This window comes from Anneissia japonica, unplaced genomic scaffold, assembly GCF_011630105.1.
Source record: "Anneissia japonica isolate Jap-2015-1 unplaced genomic scaffold, ASM1163010v1 scaffold180_len884964_cov147, whole genome shotgun sequence".
Lineage (NCBI taxonomy): Eukaryota > Metazoa > Echinodermata > Crinoidea > Comatulida > Comatulidae > Anneissia > Anneissia japonica.
In genome coordinates, this window is record NW_022696035.1 from 436391 (window position 1) to 458267 (window position 21877).

The following is a 21877-nucleotide window of genomic DNA, read 5'->3' on the forward strand; positions in this document are numbered from 1 at the left end:
TCTGTATCATGGCGTGTATTAACCGGCGAGATTGACTTCTTTTTGAGGCTCCTTTTGCAAACTGAAAAGGGGGGGGGGGAGTGCTTCTTCTCAAGATGGGCTTCTTTTTTAAGCTACTTTTGCAAACTAAGGAATTGGTCTTCAATTCGAGATGGGCTTCTTCTCAACATTAGTCCCATTGGACTTCTGCTATTCAAGGTTTTACAGTATATCTAGATGAAAATAGGCCGTGAAAAATAAAAATGAAAAAATAAACTTTATAAGTAGAGCACCGCATCTTGTCGATACTCAACTTTTAAAGAATGAAATAAATTACCCACATTTTAGTTTTATCACGTTCTTTTAGTAATTCTCACGTAGGATTTAAGCTGGAAGATTTAGAATTCTCTCGTAAAATCGTTGTTGTCGTCATATTTTCAGAGAATGCCAGTTCTTACATTAGTGTGTTGAGTATGTGTGCCGCAGTGTCTGGTTTGATGGTTTTAAACTCTGCACTTTATGGATGCCAATTTAGAATGTTTCTAGATCAAATATTTGGGACCCATTTGCATAACAGAATGACAGACAGTCAGCATTCTCACGTAATATGATTTTACCAGATAATAATTAATATAATAATTGAATGGAAGTAATAATAATTATGGTAAATAATACTAATTATAATAATAAATAGGCCTACATTTAATATTGTGTCTCGAGCTATTAAGTATGACTATAAATTGCTTATTTTGTATATAAAGTTATGAATTTTTGGTTGATAATACTTAAAAAATAAGAGATGGAAATTATACTGTTCCATTTGTTCTTTGACCACATCAAATTTAAAAAAAAAAAACAAAAAAAAAAAACTTATTATTATGGTAAATAATACTAATTATGATAATAAATAGGCCTACATTTAATATTGTGTCTCGAGCTATTAAGTATGAATATAAATTGCTTATTTTGTATATAAAGTTATTGATTTTTGGTTGATAATACTTAAAAAATAAGAGATGTAAATTATACTGTTCCATTTGTTCTTTGACCACATCAAATTAAAAAAAAAAAAAAACTTGTCAGCCCATAGTTATGATGTGCCTATATATGGTCATGATGTGATGTCATCATGACCTTATTTAGGTACTTTCACATTTTTTTGTCAAATAAAATTTGATTCTAAAGACCTAATTTTTAAGGATTTTTATAGTTTTTTACTGTAAAGCAGTAAAAAACAGAATTATTTTGACTTGTCTTAATTGTTATGCAAGTTTAAATTGAATTTATACGGCAGAACATCAATTATGTAAAAAAAATTATTAATTATTTAATTAAATTATAAATATTATGATTTTTTTTCTAAATCAGTTATGAAAAGAATGTGAAGTAATTGTCGATAATCTAGTAATCGATTCGCAATCAAAATATTTGAGTAACCTGCGAACTGATCAATATTTTAAATAGACCAAGTAATATAATACTAATGCTATAATACTTATATGGATGCTTCCAGTCAATTCATATTCTGGAGCGCTTGATGTAAATTACATCAGTGAAAATATGTGAGCTTGTATTTCAAGAAAGTTAATTTCAACGAGCAAATACTTAATTAAATCGCTTCAGGTTTTTTTTTTTTTTAATGTCATGCTTTAAATAGATATGAAATTTGTTTCATGCTTGTCATGTTTTCTAAAATGTTACACAGAAGAAAATGGGAATTTATACATAATGCATCGTAATAATAACTGTATTACAAGCAATCGCACATAAAAACAAGCATTATGAAAGTGCGGAACTGCAGTAAGACTTTCTGCCTTCAACTGCGATGTCGTAAGTTCGAATCGGTTTGGTTTTGGTAAAGGCACATTTTCTGCAAATTTTTCTTTCTATAAAAGGTTTATAGTTAAATACATTTCGGTAGTGTAGATATTTGTATAGATATGTATTTCCAAAATATAAAAAATACAAAGCTAGGTTAAACTGAATTTTAATTTTTTAAATACAGGATTCAAAAATTAAAAATCATTTTTGGGACCATGGGTTCCATGATCATTTGCAGCTTTGGTCTCTTAAAATAATAGATAAAAGACATTTGTTAATTTTAGACCACAGGAAAGTAGTCTTTATATTGAAGGTGGTATTAATAAAGAGATTGTAAATTAGAGAGAGACCTGTAAAGTTAAGCATCCCTGTCCTGTAACAGATTTTACATGCTGTGAAATTTAATAATTTTTATATGAAATGTACAGAACTACGATAATATAGAAACCTGAAATTGCCTTTTGCTCGGTGAAGCATGGAATATTCTGTACCAGATTTATTGCCGCTAACCATTTGAGCTGATCATACAATTCAATGGGAGCTATGAAATGGCTAATGCTGCCTGCAATATTCTCATTAGATAAAATGCTGTGATAGGGTAGTGATCTTGCATCTACCATATTGCGGATTGCCTGGAGAAAACAAAAAAAATATCATTCTTGTACAAGGATTTTATCGGCATGGCTTCATCGTCCTCAATTCTTCGAAACAAACGAATATAATCATCTTATTTATAGAGTGTATATTTGTATAGCATTCATTGTGTACATAATGGGCATCTCATACAAATGTTTCTAATAATAGTAGTAATAAGAGTAATGAAAGTAATAAAATATTAATAATAATAATAATAATAATGATAATGATAATAATAATAATAATAATAATAATAATAATAATAATAATAATGATAAAATAATGATAATTATAATTTTGTACTCTTTCATCTCATATTACACTTCACAACACAACATTTCAACTTACACTAGCCTAAGGTTACAAACTGCAGATTGATAACAATAATTAAAATTCAAAGGTCATAAAGTTTAGTTTAATGTGATGATCTATTTTTTTAATAATCATGTTGTAATGGTTATCATTGATATCAGAGCTCTCGGTTGTCATCATATACTTGTTACTGTTGTTGAAATTTTTATAGTTATCGTTACATTTTGTGTATTATTAATTATTATTTTATATCTGTTATTTACAACAAGAATAAATTTCTATGCCATTTTCCTATTTCAACCATCAGTACAGAGTAGTCCCTAAAGTATAAATATTATATATTATTACCAATAATTAATAATTATTATTATTGCCAATCAAAATATAAAGTTAAATTATAATAAAAGTTCAAAACAAGATGCTGTAAAAATCTGTTCTTCACCTGTTATCTGATGTATGAAAAATTAACATTGTAAAATCTGATTTATCATTCTTTCCTCTAAAAGACAATTGAATAAAAAATACGCTTAATAAAGAGTCATTGGATTATACACAGGTGTAAATCTAATTTGAATTATTACTAATAAAGTTGTGATTTGTCATGACATATGGGTATATTCTGGTTGAGTTAAAAATAACAGGAAGGAACTTATCAAATATCAATGTACGCTGATTCCAAGTATATTGCCACTATACACAATTTGCTAATATTATGTGGGACACATCTGATGTGCTACTCAGTTGAAAGGGTCAAGAATTCAAACTTACACCATCTGTTGAAGACCAGTTTATAGATAGGAAGTCATCAATGGAAATTACTTATAGTCATGAATAGGAGATGATTTTTATTCATTTAAATAATTTTTTTTTTTTTTTTTTTTAATTTAGTTATTACATCGTGTACCTTTCCTTCCATTCACACGCATAGTCTTTCCTTGGCTCGATCTTAACTTGTTTCCAATCGCTTATTTCTGTTTTTTACCCATCTTGAATCCAAAATAGTTGATATGAAGGTCTCACTCAATTTAAAAATATCAGGAAGTTTATTGCAATCTATTTGCAATTGTTAAAATTATGTGGGATGCATCTGATAGGCTCTGGTAGAAGGGTCAACTATTTAAACTTATCACCATCTGTTGACGACAAGTTTATAGATAGGAAATTATCAATGGAAATCTACTTATAATCAGGAATAGGAGATGATTTCTATTCTTTTATTTGCACATATTCCTTCCTTGACTCAATCTCAACTTGTTTCCTATTGTTTATTTCTGTTTTTACCCATCTTCAATTCAAAATACCCTAGTTGAGATTATGAAGGTTTCACTCAATTTAAAAATAATAGGATGGAACTATCAAATATTAAACAATGTACGCTGATTGCAACTTTATTGCCATCCATATGCAATTGTTAAAATTATGTGGAACACATCTGATGGCCTTCTCTTATAGAATAGGGTCAAGAATTAAAACTTACCTCCATCTGTTAAAGACAAATTATCTATAGATAGGAAATTATCAATGGAAATCTACTTAGGAATAAGAGATGATTTTTATTCTTTTAAATAATTTCTTTATTTCTCTTTGAATTTAGTTATTACATTGTGTACCTTCCCTTCCGTTGACGCACATGTTCTTTCCTTGATTCGATCTTGACTGGATTCCTATCGCTTATTTCTGTTTTTACCCATCTTCAATCCAAAATAGTTGATAATGAAGATTTCACTCAATTTAAAACAAATCCAGACATCATGACGTGGTAAACTAACTGTGTCCAGTAACTAATCCAGGTATATTTGATATTTGGAGTGGGGGATGGGGGATTGATGGAAATATGTGTAAGTGCTAACACTGATAATAAAGTGATACATATAATGACAAATTAATTACTTGAGAATAATTTTTTGCCCAGAAATTTTTTAGTAAGATGTCCACCCACATTTACCCCTAAAGTTCTTGTCCACAAATGCTATCAAATTTTCTTTGACAAAGAACATTTTTGTATATCCATATATGGTCATGATGTGATGTCATCAAGACCATATTTAGGCATATCATGTTTTTGTCAAATAAAATTTGATAGGCTGGACAGGGCTATAAATTCGCTGGATTGTCTTTGTCCCATTTGAGGTTTTGTTCGACAAAAAACTGTTGTATACACATGGTAATATATGGTCACCATACCATATTTAGGCATATCACATGTTTTTGTCTCGTTTGATGTAAACTCCTTTTAAATCATACTACAGACAGATAAAACAGGAGACTAAAAAAACTTCTGTCTCTGCCATTCATTTCCCAGACATTGTACTTAATGTAAAACCTTGGGAATTCCACGTATAGCAAATGAACATAGCTTTGTCCGGTTTTTTGAGGAATTGTGCCAAGTGTTGGAAATGGATATTGTCTTATATTCAAGGAAATATGTGTGCCGCACGTAACTAACAAATTAAAGTCGTTAGTATTAAGTTGTCTGACTAGACATTTCAAATCTCTTGATAAATTTAATCTTTGCAGAGTGTCCTGGAACCTAGATGTCTGCTTAGGAGCCAAACAGAAAAAAAAAGATCCGCATTCCGAATTCTATGTAAAGAAATTATACCTTGTACATATTGAGTGATATTGATAAATGCTTGAAGTTTGTATTCATTACTACTCAAGTCCAGGAGGGGAGGGGGAAGCCAAAATCTGCAAATGAAAATTAGATGATACTGATTTTATTACTCTCATAATAGTTAGAAGGTAGATGAATGTTGCTGTGCGGGCAATGTCATAGCCAGCTATTGGGACATTTGGGAAAGTGCCATACAATTTCTAATGGGTTCATAAAGAATTGGTCCACATTTTTTTAAAATGGGTCCAAATTATGCAGTTTTTTTATGGGTCCACATTATTTGAATTTACATGTAAAGTGGCTCCACCCTCAGGGACAGATCCAGAGATTTCCAAAAGGGGGGCCGAAATTTCGGCCGATCGAGACAACAATGTCCTAGGGGGTCCGCGAGATTTTTGTGCTCTAGACGCCCGAAAATAACATTTGAGGCGTTGTGAGGTATCATTTTTTTCTTTTTCTTTCTTTTTTTCCTTTTTTCCCCCTTATTTTTACCTCCCAAAAGGGGACCCTGATATTGTCCCGCACTGTTTGAAAATCTTGGCTACTGTGTGCAGGCCATGAAATGAAAGAATCAAATTGCATACTGGTTTCAGTAAACTTCACAACAATATATTGTTTCGTTTGTTGTGCTTTTTGTATATAAAGTACTTACTTTTAAGGGACAAAGAGTTGTCTGTTTAATTATTTAAAAGCATCCTTTTTTCCATTCATAGACAGTTTGCTGCCGCTTTGATACTAATAACAATTGGGTGATTTTATTTCCAGCTTGAATAGAATAACATCCTTTATAGAATTGTAAGAAGGGAGACTAGCTAATCTTTTGTTTTGATATTTTTCGACAATCTGTTGGATCTGATGAGTATAGCAGGGGACGCAACCCTGAACCAAGATGACACTATTATTTCCATGACCTAGGATCTATCTATTTATTATCTTTATTATTACTTATACCACCCACGAGTATTGCACAAGTTGATCATCTTTCCATTTTCTCACCAGGGTATGAAATTTTTATGTATGTAATATCTATGGAAATTTGCTTAGGCATTCTGAATAATGAAAATACATTGGCATTTACAAGATCCATGATGTCTTTATATGTGATACATTGACCTATATACAGTAGTAATAATCAAAATAATGAAGATAAACTTGTAATAATCAAGATTAAAATTATTAAAAATATAATACTAGCCATCTGTAAAGATTGAAGATTTTCAGACATTGACTACAAAAAATCCCTAAATTGATTACTAGTCAATTTGGATCTATGGAAATGAATACAGAAATGTTATTCCGAAAATTGATATTTTAATTTGAAGTTAATAGCTTGCTTAATAAGCAGTTCAAATGTGAAATTAAAATTCTTTATTTTTAATTTCATGACTGATACTGTAGTACAAGTAACAAAATACAGAATAGTGAAAATTAAGTAATAAATATAAAAGAGAAATTATTTTTACCTTTATTTTTTCAAAAGCAATTAAATAATTAAAATTAAATATTAAGGCAATATGCAGAAATACAACCGAGCAAAGGTGAAAAGATGTTATTTTCGCAGACAGAAAGTGTAGCGCATGAATATAGTAAAATTGATTTTAGGTTGGTATACATACAACATGTTATGTAGGCGTAGTTTAGGTTGTGCATTTTGCCAATTTATTTCTCATCATTATGTCACATAAATTGATTAATATACGGTTTAACTTGACTATTTGATTGATTGATTGATTTTTACGAGAATCGCTGCCCAAACCATATTTTAGAACTTGGAGATGACTCTGCCAATTTTTATACGTGTTTACGAGCAGCCAGTGGGAAGAAGATGTTACCCCACGGCAAACATCAATAATGTATTTCTTCTCTGTACTCAAATGAACTTGCCTAAGCTTAGCCAATGAGACAGTAATCAATAGCCTGTGTTTTGTGTGTGGGAGCATCCTCTTCGTAGTTTGCGCAAAAGTGTTATCTTCAATTTCCTCTCCGACTCGTCAGTCGTTGGTGCAATTCCCAGGCTCGCTCATGCATTATTCGTAAGGAGAATTATACTAAAATTAAGTTCAATCGAGGAAATTTGCCAGAGTAAATTTGATTATCCTAGTGTGTAATAAATACTGCAAATATATTCTTGTGTTTACTGAGAGAACATGCGAGTAAATACTTCCTTATAAATTTATGCTTCAACGTGTCATCGTGACAGAGATTCATGTATTCAACTTGAATTCTATCTTTTGATGAATTAAAATAATTAAAAAATTAATTCTATTTTGCCTACTTGTTAATTGAAGAAAATTCATTACAGTTGCGGAGACAGAAAGTGGGAGAGGGTGTGAGTGGTGTTGGTGTAGGGGGAAGTTGGACAAGCATTCACAACTTTCATCCGATGCCACAACGTAGTCATCAGACTAGAATTTTCGAGCCAGACAGTGTTGTTTTGATGCCATTTCCTAATTATCAAATTAGTTATCAAATTATAAACTTCTATAATAAAATAGAGAAAACATATATTTCATTTTAATTAATTAAAATATTATTTTTGTATTTCTATGATTTTCCTAATAAATTTGTTGCGAGGACGCCCCTTATAAATTTGTTGCGATGACGCCATGAAAATTCCCAGTTAGCAAAATGTAAACTTCTGTAATAAAATATAAAAAAAACACCTATTTCATTTAAATTAATAAAAATATTATTTTTGTATTCTATGATTTCGATTTTCCTGATAAATTTGTTGCGATGACGCCATGAAAATTATTTTTATGAAGGTTATTTTCTCGCTCAATTAGTTCAGAACACATGTTTTAATATAAATCTTCCTATCTGTTGAGATCATAAATTGTAATTGTATATCTTTTTGCAGTCAATGGCATAGTAACATATGATACTTTGCAAATTAACGTGTTTGGATGAGTTTGCTCCCTAGATATCTTTCTGAAGTTCTATCTCCACTATCAAGTTTTATGTGATGAATTTTTGTGAATTACACATATATGGACATCATGATATATCACATATGGACATAGTGTCATGTCATCATAACCATAATGGGTGTTTGCCTGTATATAATTTGATAGTGTTTGTATGAGTTTTTTTCCTTGATGTCCTCCTAAACCTGTGTCCCCACTACCATGTTTATGTAATAAATTTGCGTGAACTACCCCTATATGGACATGATGATATATCACATCTATGTAATGAATTTGTGTAAACTACCCATATATGGACATGATTATATATCACATCTATGTAATGAATTTGCGTGAACTACCCATATATGGACATGATGATATATCACATCTATGTAATGAATTTGTGTGAACTACCCATATATGGACATGATGATATATCACATCTATGTAATGAATTTGCGTGAACTACCCATATATGGACATGATGATATATCACATCTATGTAATGAATTTGCGTGAACTACCCATATATGGACATGATGATATATCACATCTATGTAATGAATTTGTGTAAACTACCCATATATGGACATGATGATATATCACATCTATGTAATGAATTTGTGTGAACTACCCATATATGGACATGATGATATATCACATCTATTAATGAATTTGTGTAAACTACCCATATATGGACATGATATCATATCACATCTATGTAATGAATTTGCGTGAACTACCCATATATGGACATGATGATATATCACATCTATGTAATGAATTTGCGTGAACTACCCATATATGGACATGATGATGTCATATCACATGGATATATGGAAATGTTAACTTGTAATATCATAACCATGTATGGATATTTTCCACATATAATTTGATAATGTTTGTGCAAGTTTGCTCCCTTGATGTCCTCCTGAACTTTTTAAAATATCCATATATGGACATCACATATCACATCCATATAATAACATGATGTCATATTATAGCATATGGGAACATTATGGGTATTTTTTACACATAAGTCTAAATAGATTTTAGGCATAATTCACATGGTACATGTATAATTTCTATAGAATAATTAATATTTAAAATATATATTTTTCATAAATGTTTCAATGAATTCAACCTTTTAAGATTAAAAGGAAAGATAAAAAAATATACACCATATTCATCCTCAGTCATAATTTTATATTATTTTGTGTTATCCTCTTCTATTATCTTATGTTTTTCAGGTTTTGATAACCGATAATGGTACACCACCGATGAGCACGGTAGCTATGGTGATAATCACGGTCACCGATCTGAACGACAACAAGCCGCGGTTCAAGAAGAATTATTACACGCCTAAGATTCCTGTTAAGGACAGAACATCAGAAGCCATGCCAATTTTCAGAGTTTACGCTACAGACAATGATGCTGGCCTTAACGCGGAATTGAGTTACTTCATAACTCAGGGCAACGATAATCAACGATTCTCGCTGGATGCAAAGACAGGAATACTATCAACGCGCAGATCTTTATCTGCTTCCGCAGATTATCCCCTTCTTTCCGTAAGGAATACGTCTGCTTGATGGTTGTAGTAGTAATTTCTGATTGTAGTAAATTCGTTTTAATAAACTATAAAATTTAACGCTTTTATTTGTTGCGCGGAGAACGCTATCTTGTGTTTATAAGATATTTGGTTATTTGTACAAGCCTTTCCTTGTGCAAAAGTCCAGAGTAGAACTTTTATAAAATTTATATTCTCAGAAAAATATTGAATATAAGCTTTGAATTAGGCACACAGTGCCAATAAATTTGATTCGATTGAATAGGGGGTTCCCAAGTTATAATCCCACCCCCTCCCCCGAATTGGCCCAGTTTTTTGTTTAATCTGGGGTGGAAGTACGGTATAAAAATACTATGATTTCTCTATTACAGTTGGAAGTACTGGACACAGGAACTCCGAAGCAGAAGAGAGGGACTGCAAAGATTTCATTGACAGTTTTTGATCCTCCGAGAAATTCACCTAATCCCCCACAATTCCTGGATGCGGGATTGACTGTAGTTAATATTCAAGAGACGCTAAGAGTAGGTGGTCTGATTGAGGTGGTCAACGCAATCGATATTGATAGGGACATTTTATTTTATCAGATTGCAGGTATTGTTTGTTTAATAGTCTTATGTATGTACAGTTCAGCCCCATTTCGTTCATAATCGTTATCCTATCGTGGATGGAGGTATACTTTTTGTATTCTCCATGCTCCTACAAAGTGCAGTACATATTTGTACTTTTGGCTGAGTGAAGGCTAATATACATATGTGGCAAAGACAAGCCAAACCAGTCACTTGTTGCAAATCCTGTTTTGGAGATAATGATCGAAACATGCTGAAATGTCAAAATTTTGTAAATTTATTTTATTGCACCAAACTAACATTATATATCTATACATCATGCTATTCTGTTATTTTCCCCATTTTCAATGTTAACTTTTTATCGATTTCGTGATGGTTTCTGCCTAAGAAATGCCCAAAATTATAAAGTTTGAAGGCTGATTTCTCAAATATTGTTCTTTAAACAGCTGTATGTTTAAACTCTTGTAGCTTCATAACGAAATGTCGGATTTTAATTATTCTTTTACCATTTTATAGCTTTCATTTTACTGTTTAACCCTGTATTAATAACCAAAAATGGATTTTTGCGATGAGTGACTAGTTTGGCTTGTCTTTGCCACATATATTGTCCTACCTAAGTCCCAAAGCTTAATTACCTGCTGTTCCACAGAGTCCATACCACTACTGATCTAGGACTCTAGTGAGCATAGGACATCCATTATGAGTCACTATTGCGCCCGTCTTTGTGCTGATAACTTTGCCTCAACCTTCCCCTCCCCAGGATACCTTGATGCTTTATAGATGTTATAGAGCTGAGAAGAAAGATGCCAGTTGCTATTTAGTCCGCACTGTTTTCTTCAGCGCTGTGGGACAAAGTCAAGGTGGTGTTTCTGGGATCGTTCCTTAAAAAATATGACATATACATGCCCATTTCCTTATCATGCTGATGTTTTTTCGAGTTCGTTGTCTGATATATTGACAGTGACAAGTTGTATTGTTTTCCTTGGTTTCAGATGGTGATCCAACTCGTACGTTCTTTATTGATCCAAACGAAGGCATTATTCAATTAGCATTACCTTTGGATTGGGAAGTAAAAGCACATTATGATCTGAATATAAGTGTTACCGATGGCACTCACACTGTATATAAACAAGTAAGTATAACTAAATCACATTTCATGGCTGTAACTATGGATAGTACCTCCAAGCCCCACCGGATTGATATTGTTGTATATGTCTATAAGACAACACTGCAAATATATGTAAACATGTTCATCTGTTTATGGATAAAGTGCATATAGAGCAGCCTAGCTCAGTCGGCTAAATGGGTGGTACCCACTGTGTGTGCAGTGAACCATGGAGGTCTCTTGATCCCCGGTTCAATTGGAATTGCCGCTCTCTTTGTATTTCAGCTGGTGGGCTGAAAATGCAAGTTACGATAGTGAACCAAACTTTCTGATGAGACATTTAAGGGGGAAAACATGTCACATGTGATCGTTATTTTCAAAGTCTTGGACACGCGCCATTTTTTTTGGTCATTTGTAATATTCAGTGACCTTCATTTATAAAATTGATTATGGAATTTATCAGTCAGTGTTTCCTGAAACCATTGACAGACACGCCCTAATTGGTGCCATGTCTCATAATTGATGTTGCTTATTTAAACTCCTGGTATATGATACGAATATATTTCATCTCAAACAAAATACAGTACTACAGTATTTTACAGTACCATGGTGTGAGTATGTCGGCTTGCATATTGTAGGCCTACATTGATATATTGCAGCAGAGCTGTGGTTTGTGACTGTGCTTGCAGTCTGATCCCCCAGGTTTTTGGTTCAAATTCTGTAAACAGAATGCCCTAAGCATCATGACTCCTTTGTGAGGAATCGTCACTTAGAAAATGGCTAGTAAGCTTGTGTTTTTATGATAAATGCATACAATTTTAAAGCGTGTGTGTTAATCGCGCATGGGAAAAACCTAAGTTCACCAACTTGCATCGAAAACAGGGGTGCAGGACGAATAATTTAAAATGATGTGCGCCAATTTAAAACCCTTAGTATTAAGAGGATACTTTTCGGGCACTAAACGAGAGAAAGTATATCTTTTAACACTACGGACAAGCCCTATTTAGGTGACACCTTTTTGGTCCCGAAAATGTGCCCTTAAGCCATTGGTCCCATTTGCAAAATGGCACATGTGCACGTTAAAGAATGAAGTACACTCTTCAGAAAAGAGTAGGGGATTAACTCCGGTGTACTGCCCAATCACCACCAAAAGGACCCCACTGGAAACAAGTCTTCAGACGTAGTGGGGTATCCTTGGTGTGATTCCTCCCAGCCCTGTTCTATTAGTCAGATCAATCATATAGTCTTGACTGTTGTATCACACAGAAGAATGAATGGAAATGAATTATTACAGTGACATTATTATAACCAAAATATAAGTTGTACTTGTGTAACTTGAAATCTCCAAAAGTAAGATATGTATCTTTCTTCCTAATTTTAGGCTATAAATTTAAAGTGTTAAACATTACACTGTTAACATTCACGAATAAAATTTTGTTTTTATTTTTTCCTCTGTGTGGATGTTTTTGACTACTTGCTTGATAAGAAAAGTAAATGTGTTTGCGCCCTCCTCTGACAATCTTTACGAAATTAGTTTGGTACAAAAAATGTCTCACTTAATGTCATCCGTTGAAAGTTGGAAGAAATAGTTTAATCAGACATTCTAATTTTGATAGACTTTGTTTTTAAACTGTAACAAACCTAAATAATTGTTCCCCTAAAAAAGAAAAATTTTGTTTTATGGATTGCCTGCAATTTGCAAATAGCATGTTAATGTTCAATTTGTTTCTATTTTTAGTTACTTGTGAATGTCCTGGATTCTAATGATAATGCCCCAGTTTTTGATAAAACAGAATACGAAGTCACCATCTCGGAAAACGCGCCTGTCGACCCTAGCATAAGTATTTTGACAGTGCGAGCAACAGATCAGGACTCAGCAAGACGTCTATCGTATGAATTATTAAATAACACAGACTCCGCCAGGGAAGGTCTTTTTAAGGTAGATGGCCTTACTGGGACTATAACTGTTGCGAAGAGGCTCGACCACGAAAACCGAAAGCAGCACACGCTGAATATAATGGCGAAGGATCACGGTATCCCCACAAAGAAAAATTACACGCGCGTGGTAATTAATGTGACGGATTTCAACGACCACGCACCGGCGTGTGCTCCTGAGGGATTCGAAGGACGTGTGTACGAGAGTGCCGCGCCGTACACTCGTATCTTGCAGGTTACCGCTGTTGATTTAGACAAAGGAAAGAATGCAGAGCTTTCATATAGTATTGAGAGTGGTAAGTTTCAAACTGTGTGGACACTATGAAATTTTACTGTTGTATGCACATGTATAGTAATGATGCGTCTATATATGGCCATAATGTGATGTCATACTATATTTAGGCGTGTCACATGTTTTTGGCAAATACAATTCGATAGTCTGGACAGGGCTGTAAAGTCATTTCTTTCTCAGTAATATTAACAGCAGCTCTACATAAATCAATAATATAAAATCTGTTTTACTACTATAGATTTGTTAAAGCACTGGTTTTCAGTTTGGTCTATTCACTCTTCCTTTTTCCAAACTTTTTTTGCTCATTTATAGGCATAATGATGTCATTTCACACCCATATTTGGGTGTGATAAAATGACTATCACACTCGCAGTAATGGACAAAAACAAGTATCATTTCTAACATTTCTTGATAGTGCAGGGCAGATAATGTTAATGGACGATGACTACTGTCACTATCAGCCAGTATATTCACCTATCACGGTTGGGGCTCAGCTGGGATTGTCTTTATTTAATGAACTAACTCCTTTTGATGACTGTATTTTGCACCCCGATAATGGTTTATAATATGTTTAAACCTAGTCATTTTGTTGATTTCTTTTTCAAATTAAAAATGATTTATCTATAATAATTTCTTCTAATCACAATTAACTATTAGGCACCTATTCAAAGGCATTTTCTTTTTCTATGCTGAAATTTATTTTATGCTGAACTCGTTGGAAGCCTGGTCTGAAATAATATTTTAGAGTTTCTGAGGATAGTTCTAAAAATTATCATTGTTTTTAATCCTTTCTGTGGGACAAATTAACTAATAATAATAGCATTTTTTGTTAGCTTATTAGATCTATTACTGTAATATTGCTGCCGACGTCATCCAATACAGCTTCATATTTTCAATTTACACAAAAGAGTAGAGAAATTGATGTTAGAATTCAGAAATCGAACGAAACATGAATAGAAATCAAGGCGAATACATTTTATTGTAAGCAATTGGAGGCACTATATCAAAGTAATCATCAGTCGAGAATAGGAAAAATTCAGTGCAAATGAAAGTGATGATATCACCACTGACTTATAATATATATTATCGAACCAAGAAATGAAAATCAATGTGCAGTCATTCAGCTACAACACAACCAGGTCCTCAAATAAAATTTATTACTTCTGACACTATTTATTCGGTAGATAATTAAATTTGAATACATTCATGTTATCTTCCTTTGTTTCGTGACCCAGATTTCTAAACAAAAGTATTTTTTTTAGTGAGTAGGCAGCTGAGTGAAGCTAGAGAAGGCTGGGTACAAATCATGGGGAAGCCCTCCTCGGGTCGATGACTCCTTTACTACTGGGCACTGGCAGACTGTAATTCTTGCTGTTAATAACCGCCATTGCAGATTTACAAATGCGTATATCAGCTCGTATGATTTACAGTACTTGGCTTACTTCGGGGCTCAAATTCTCTCTTTATCAGGACGGAAGTCGAACCTACTAGTTCAGCAAGATGGTTTTGCCTGCGCAAAAGTGGAAAACATTAATATTTAAGAAACAAAATGAAATAACAAGTTTAAAAATACTTTTCTCATATTTTGAGAAGAGAATGAGGCCACATTTTTACTTTTTTCAATTTCTTAATAAAAAATAATACTATTTCAGACTAATACATGTAAAGACAAAAAGGAATGAGTAGACTGAAATCTAATTTTATACTGAAATTAATTAATAAATTGTTGATGTTTCAAGAGAATACATAATTAGTATTGGGATTAGAATTGCCCTGTTATTCTAAATTTCATCAAGGATAAATATAAGAAACGAACCTAATCAATCAGTGGAGGTTATGTTTATTATTCTGGTCCTAGTTACTAGAAATCTCTCACTTCATTCCGATTTATACAGCTTTATCCACTCATGAATATTCTACCAATATACTTGAATCGATGACTCGTTATTTGTGTTGAAGTTTGCCTCGGTGATTTCATGTTGTGCCATGCTGAAGTGCATCTCAAAATGAACACTCCCCAAGGCATTTTGCTCAACTTTGTTAATCACATAGAATTTGAGCTTGGCTGAAAATCAATGGCTCTTCTAAGCCTGACGGTATGAACACTAGCATGATCGGTAAAGTCGGCAATGTCCATATAAAGTACCTGAATACATTCAGCTATAAGTACTTGTGGCTGTGAAGTATGTCTCTCTCTTGTCAAAGATGTTTACTTTACGATATGATACGATAGTCTTTATTACCAATATAAATTTTCGTAACATTTGAGACTTGATGTAATGCAGACTCGAGTGATAACATTAAATAACAACATTTACAATGTATTGCCGTGCAAAGAACTCATGTAGTGACAGACTGAGACTCGTGGCTGCCGGCACAAACCACTAAGTTTTCTTTTAAATTTTTGTCCACGCTACCAGATTGTATGCAACAATATATTTGGTATTCGCCCATAATGATGTCAATCACATTTGTATATTGAAGATATTTGTCACCTAAAATTTCACAGTGCGGACGTGTCCTAAATGATACATTTTATTTGTACTATTTGACATGTTTTGTTTCTTCACCATGTCTCTTATCCTAATGATGTATATTCTTCTTTTCCTTAAAAACATTTATTTGTATACACTTACCTAGGTTCCCAAATATTAAAATTTGTCAGATAAGCAATGTAGTGAGTGATAGACACCATGCATTAATGGTATTTAATGGAGTTTGATACTGTAATGAAAGTTTACATTCAGTATCGCTGTGGTTTAACATGGACTTACAATAGATTGCAGAAACACTCGGGGAAATCACTTAAAAAATGTTTGCTTTATAAGGTTAACATACAATGGTGGCGCCAGAGATTCTCTTGATGAGAGGTCAAAGGTCTGCAACACCAAGGGGCCACACCCACCTTAGCCCCCACCATGGTTGGGGCTGAGGTGAGAATATTTTATGAAATAGGCACCTAGATGCCCGAATTGGCTCTCTTTAGACTCTGAAAATGCTTCTTTATAGTAGTGTTTCCCAGTGAAGTGATTGGGTTCTTCCCTGATGGGTCAGTGTACCCCGACAGGGTCCAGTGTACCCCGACAGGGGTCGGTGTACCCCCTTGTCAGACCTTCTGCTGGCGTCGCCACTGATAACATATTATATCTATCTCAGAACTCAATTCAACCTCCTATTTTTTTATTATTTATTATATCAGTAACCAGAAATGGCAGAAGGCAAGGTTGGTTAACCAGCTGCCCTACCACCCACCAACCCACCCCCCACCTTATTAGTTATAGTTCCCCATTCCCCCTCTTTTTTGCTTAAAGTATTGCAATAAAATTTAACACAATTTTTTAACACCTTATCGCAGATTCACTTCATCATCTTGATGTTTAGTTTATGTACATTTTTTTTACTTTGCATAATTAATTTCACAGATTCAAGAATTTTTGTTTAATATTTATAATTCTGGTTTATTTGTTTTTATAATATTTTTTCTTGCAAAACATTTGTGAAATTTGTATCAAATATTGAAATAACATAAGAATTTTTGTCTTTTTGTATCTAGTTTTATCAATTTTAGAATCACTTTTATCACTAATTTTTTTATATTTACTTATTTTTAGCACATTTTTACATTTTTAAAGCTTTTGTTCAACAATTCACATTGTAAAATATTTTGCAGTTTTATAGTGTTCACTTTTTCACTTTTCTTTCTAACACAATTTAAAAAATAAATCATTTACGTCTGTATGAATGTGATAAGTATTTTTTTTTTTGTTAATTAATAATTTTCTCATTTTTTTACTATAATCATTTTGTTTTTTCTAGGTAATCCTGATAATGATTTTTTAATATCTAGCGGTGGATATATCTCAGTCAGCTCCGAACTGGACCGCAACAAAAAATCATTTTACCAGTTGGTAGTCAGAGTTAAAGACCATGGTACTCCGATGAAAAGCTGCACCTGTAATGTTAATATTACAGTGACCGTCTCCAATAATGCTCCACCGAAGTTCCTTGTTGATGAATACATGGTAAATGTTTATGAAAACATGCCGGCACGCAAATCGGTTGTTGTCATCCAAGCTGAAAGTCTGTCATCAGTCGTCTACGAAATTATAAGCGGTAACGTAGCAAATGATTTTGAGGTCAACCCCAGCACAGGAGTTGTCTCAACTCTGGTTCCCTTGGATTACGAAGAACAAACCATATACAGCCTTACCGTGCAGGCTACCAATATGGTTGGTCTTTCAGCTACGGTCTCTGTTGTCGTTCACGTGGAGGATGTCAATGATAACGTGCCAGAGTTTCTCTATAATCTTTATCAGGGTAATATCACTGAATCAAAGCCTCCAAACAGCCCTGTTCTTGACAGCCTTGGTCGACCTCTTGTGATAAGTGCCGAAGATGATGACAGTGACCACAATGCTCATCTGATGTACCAGATCATCGAGATTGAGGCTCAAAAATACTTTACAATCGACTCAAACACCGGAGCTATAAGGTCAAAGGTTAAGCTGGATCATGAACAGAGAAACCAATTCAAGTTCACTGTCCAAGTGAGGGACAGTGGGGAACCACAGTTGCAGTCAATCAATCCGGTTGATGTACTGGTCACCATTGTTGACATCAATGACTCTCCACCTCTGTTTGATAAAGACGTCTACAGCACCATTCTGATTCTTCCAACTTACAAAGATGTTGCGGTGGTCACTGTTCATGCTACAGATGCAGACACTGCCAGTATCACCAACCTTGAATACTCCATTACAGCTGGTGACCCAGAGCGAAGGTTTTCCATCCATCCTGTTTCTGGCGTTATTACCGTCATAAACTCAACCAACCTGATGAGGAATTATGTACTCACAGTAACGGTCTCGGATGGTATGAACAAAGGTACTGCAGAAGTACAGATATCTGTTCAACAGGCACAAGAATCCGAGCTGAGGTTTGCACAGAATAGCTACTCTGCGACTGTGATGGAAAACGACCCAACAATACAGCGCATCGCACTTGTGTCAGCTGTCGGAAATGCACTAAATGAGCCTCTTGAATACCGCATTCTGAACCCGGACAAAAGGTTCAACATCTCCAGAACTTCTGGTATTCTTCGGACTACAGGAATACCATTTGATAGGGAAACAAAGAAGGAGTATAATATCGTAGTCGAAGTCAGAAACACCAGAGTCGATGAACGTAGAGCGCATGTTCTAGTTAATGTTAAGGTGCTCGACGAGAATGATAATGCGCCGATGTTTGTACATTTGGACTACAAAGCTGTGGTACAAGTTGAAGCAGAAGTCGGAAGCATTGTCCGCACAGTATGTACTGCGTGTTTGTACTTTTCTTCCAAAAGTTTAGACCAAATATTAAGAAAGTTTTGGTGGTGTATGATCTTTCAGTATAAGATACACAAATACACACTAAACACAGGCATAGCTCTGTCCACACATAAAATTTTTATAGTGTGGATAGAGTATATGCATTAAGAAAGACTGTCAGACTCTACAGGAAATGTTTGGTCACATTTTGTCATATTATGAAGGCTTGCTTTAGATATACCCTTACCAAAATAATATGTATTTTTCAATGTCTGTTGGAGGTTGAGCAGTACTAAGAAAATCTGATCAAAGTTAGTTTCAACTAAATTTTTAATTTTAATGTCAGATTCTCAAATATTATAAACGATTGTACAGCGTGTGAAAATATTAATGTATTTACTTTGAAAAAAAAAAACCAACTTATTTTTTGGAAACAAAGCCATATGTTATCTAAATTATAGCTATCTATTATATCTGCTAGTACTGTATATAAGATGTTAAAGTATGAGCTTCAACCACTGCCCCAAATGCTTCTACTTCCACTATATATCTGTTATATCTACTATATATCTATTATCTATTATATTTATTACATCTACTGTATATTGTTTATACTATCTATTATTTATTTTACATCTACTGTATATCTACTATCAGCTATATCTACTACATTTACTATATCTACCACCTATTATATCTATTACATCTTATATATCTACTTTATCTATTACATCTACTGTATCTACTATATTTATTATAGTAAATCTTACTTACTTATTGTTTTTTTTATAGGTTCTTGCTATCGATCGTGACATAGGCAAGAATGGAGAAGTTAAGTATTCCCTGGTTGAGGGCGGTGACAACAGATTTAACATCAACTCAACAAGTGGAGAGATTATGCTTGTTAAGAAGCTTGATCCAAGTAACCAAAACGAGGACTTCATTTTGAAGATCAAAGCTAGTGACAAAGGTAAATATGTTCTTTGAATTTTTATAAAAGTACTTTCAGCCAAATTAATATTTTAATTTAAATTTTATATAGGCTAGAAATAGTCATAAGTTAAGGTAAAGAAATTTTGTTTATAAAGCATTCTCCATCCGGTAATTGGCAAGTTACTCACTGTTGGATGCCAAAGAAATAAAAATCATAAATGTGTGTAAATTTGCAGAACCTTTACAAAGAATTGTGGTATGACCATATATGGTCATAATGTGCATATATATGGGCATGATGTGCCTATATATGGTCATGATGTGATGTCATCATGACCATATTTTGGCATATAACATGTTTTGGTCAAAGCTATTCAATGTTTATGATAAATTCAAATGTATGTATGTTTTAAATGTATTTTAAAACTTTACAACCATCACATTGATTAACCATAATAATTCTACGTAATTTTATTTTCATTAATTTCCCAAGGTAATAACAAACATAGTAAAGTGGTTGATGTACCCATCAGCGTGATCAACAAGGCGATGCCAGTGTTTGACCGCCCTCAGTATACTAAGACCATTCCCGAAAACATTCAACTGCATACGGCCATTCTGCACATCCAAGCTACAAGCCCAGATGGACGTAAAGTTATATACAGTATTAGTGCAGGCGATGATTATAACCAGTTTGTTATTACAAATAAAACAGGTGTGTGTTTTAATATTTTATGGAGAATGTTTGCATGAACTTGCGCAAGAACGTGCTCTATGTCTCCCTTGTTAAAGAGCAGCTCTGCAGAAATTAATTCTAATTGATAGAAATCTTATGAATTGTATAAAGGGTATTTATAACGGTTGTGGCTTGCATCTCTGTTTCTTACGTGGTGTATGTAAAGAAGAGAAACTTGGTTTGTTCAATCTTTCATGAATACATAACTTCACTCTCTTTTTGCTTCACTTGTTCCTTTTGCAATACTACATTCTAACAATTTTCTGTTTGTTTTTTTCAATGTCATTGCATATTTGTCCTTTTATTTTACTACTTAAGGGATTTAAAAATATTTGTACTTTTAAACAGGTGCATTAAAAGTGGTTGGCGCCATGGACTACGAGACAACTCAAGAATATCGGCTTTCTGTCCGTGCCAGTGACACACTGACCCGTGCTTATGCTGAGGTTTTGGTGGTAATTACCGTAGAAGATATCAACGATATTGCCCCATTATTTGATGCTCCAGTCTACACGAGAACCCTCTCCGAAGCAGTGGCTGTTGGAACATCGGTGGCCAACGTACTTGCTTTGGACTACGATTCTGGCACTAACGGACAAGTGTCATACCATATTGTTGAAGATGGTAGTATGACAGACAGTTTTTACATAGACTCTCACAGCGGTTCAATTCTCACGTCAAGAGTGCTGGATTACGAGTCTATCCAGAACCACAATTTCCTCGTAAGAGCAGTAGACGGTGGCATGCCTCAACTTAGTAGCGTAACTCGCATCAACGTGAAGATAACAGATCTGAATGATAACCCACCAGTGTTCACAAAGCCTGCCTATGAGGCGACCATCAGTGAGTTAGCCGGCAAGGGAGCATTCGTCTGTGTTGTGTCTGCCACCGACCGTGATATAACTGATACGGAAAAGCTTACCTACACCATAATATCTGGAAATGAAGAAATGAATTTTTATATTGGAAGTAGAACAGGTAATTTAGATTTAAATGAACATTCCTAAAATAGTTATAAATGACCAAAAAAAAAACAAAACAAATTATTTTGTACAATGTGGCAAAATGGAAGTTCGATCAATTATGATTTTTTTTTTTTTTTTTAATGTAGCCTTATTCCTGATTCAAGGGTTTATGGGTAATCATTACTCACCCATGCTTTT

At 33.6% G+C, this 21877-nt stretch overlaps 1 protein-coding gene across 3 annotated transcripts in view; it reads left to right on the forward strand.

Moving 5' to 3' along the window:
• The window catches only part of LOC117101687 (protocadherin Fat 1-like), a 114604-nt gene that overhangs the window by 67807 nt on the left and 24920 nt on the right, over positions 1 to 21877 (forward strand). For all 3 annotated transcript variants that reach the window (XM_033241722.1, XM_033241723.1, XM_033241724.1), the window contains exons 5-12: positions 9522 to 9839; positions 10210 to 10429; positions 11397 to 11536; positions 13248 to 13740; positions 17553 to 19045; positions 19838 to 20015; positions 20472 to 20693; positions 21063 to 21692. In XM_033241722.1, coding sequence (XP_033097613.1) covers positions 9522 to 9839; positions 10210 to 10429; positions 11397 to 11536; positions 13248 to 13740; positions 17553 to 19045; positions 19838 to 20015; positions 20472 to 20693; positions 21063 to 21692 — 3694 coding nt within the window. The remainder of the gene's footprint in view (positions 1 to 9521; positions 9840 to 10209; positions 10430 to 11396; positions 11537 to 13247; positions 13741 to 17552; positions 19046 to 19837; positions 20016 to 20471; positions 20694 to 21062; positions 21693 to 21877) is intronic.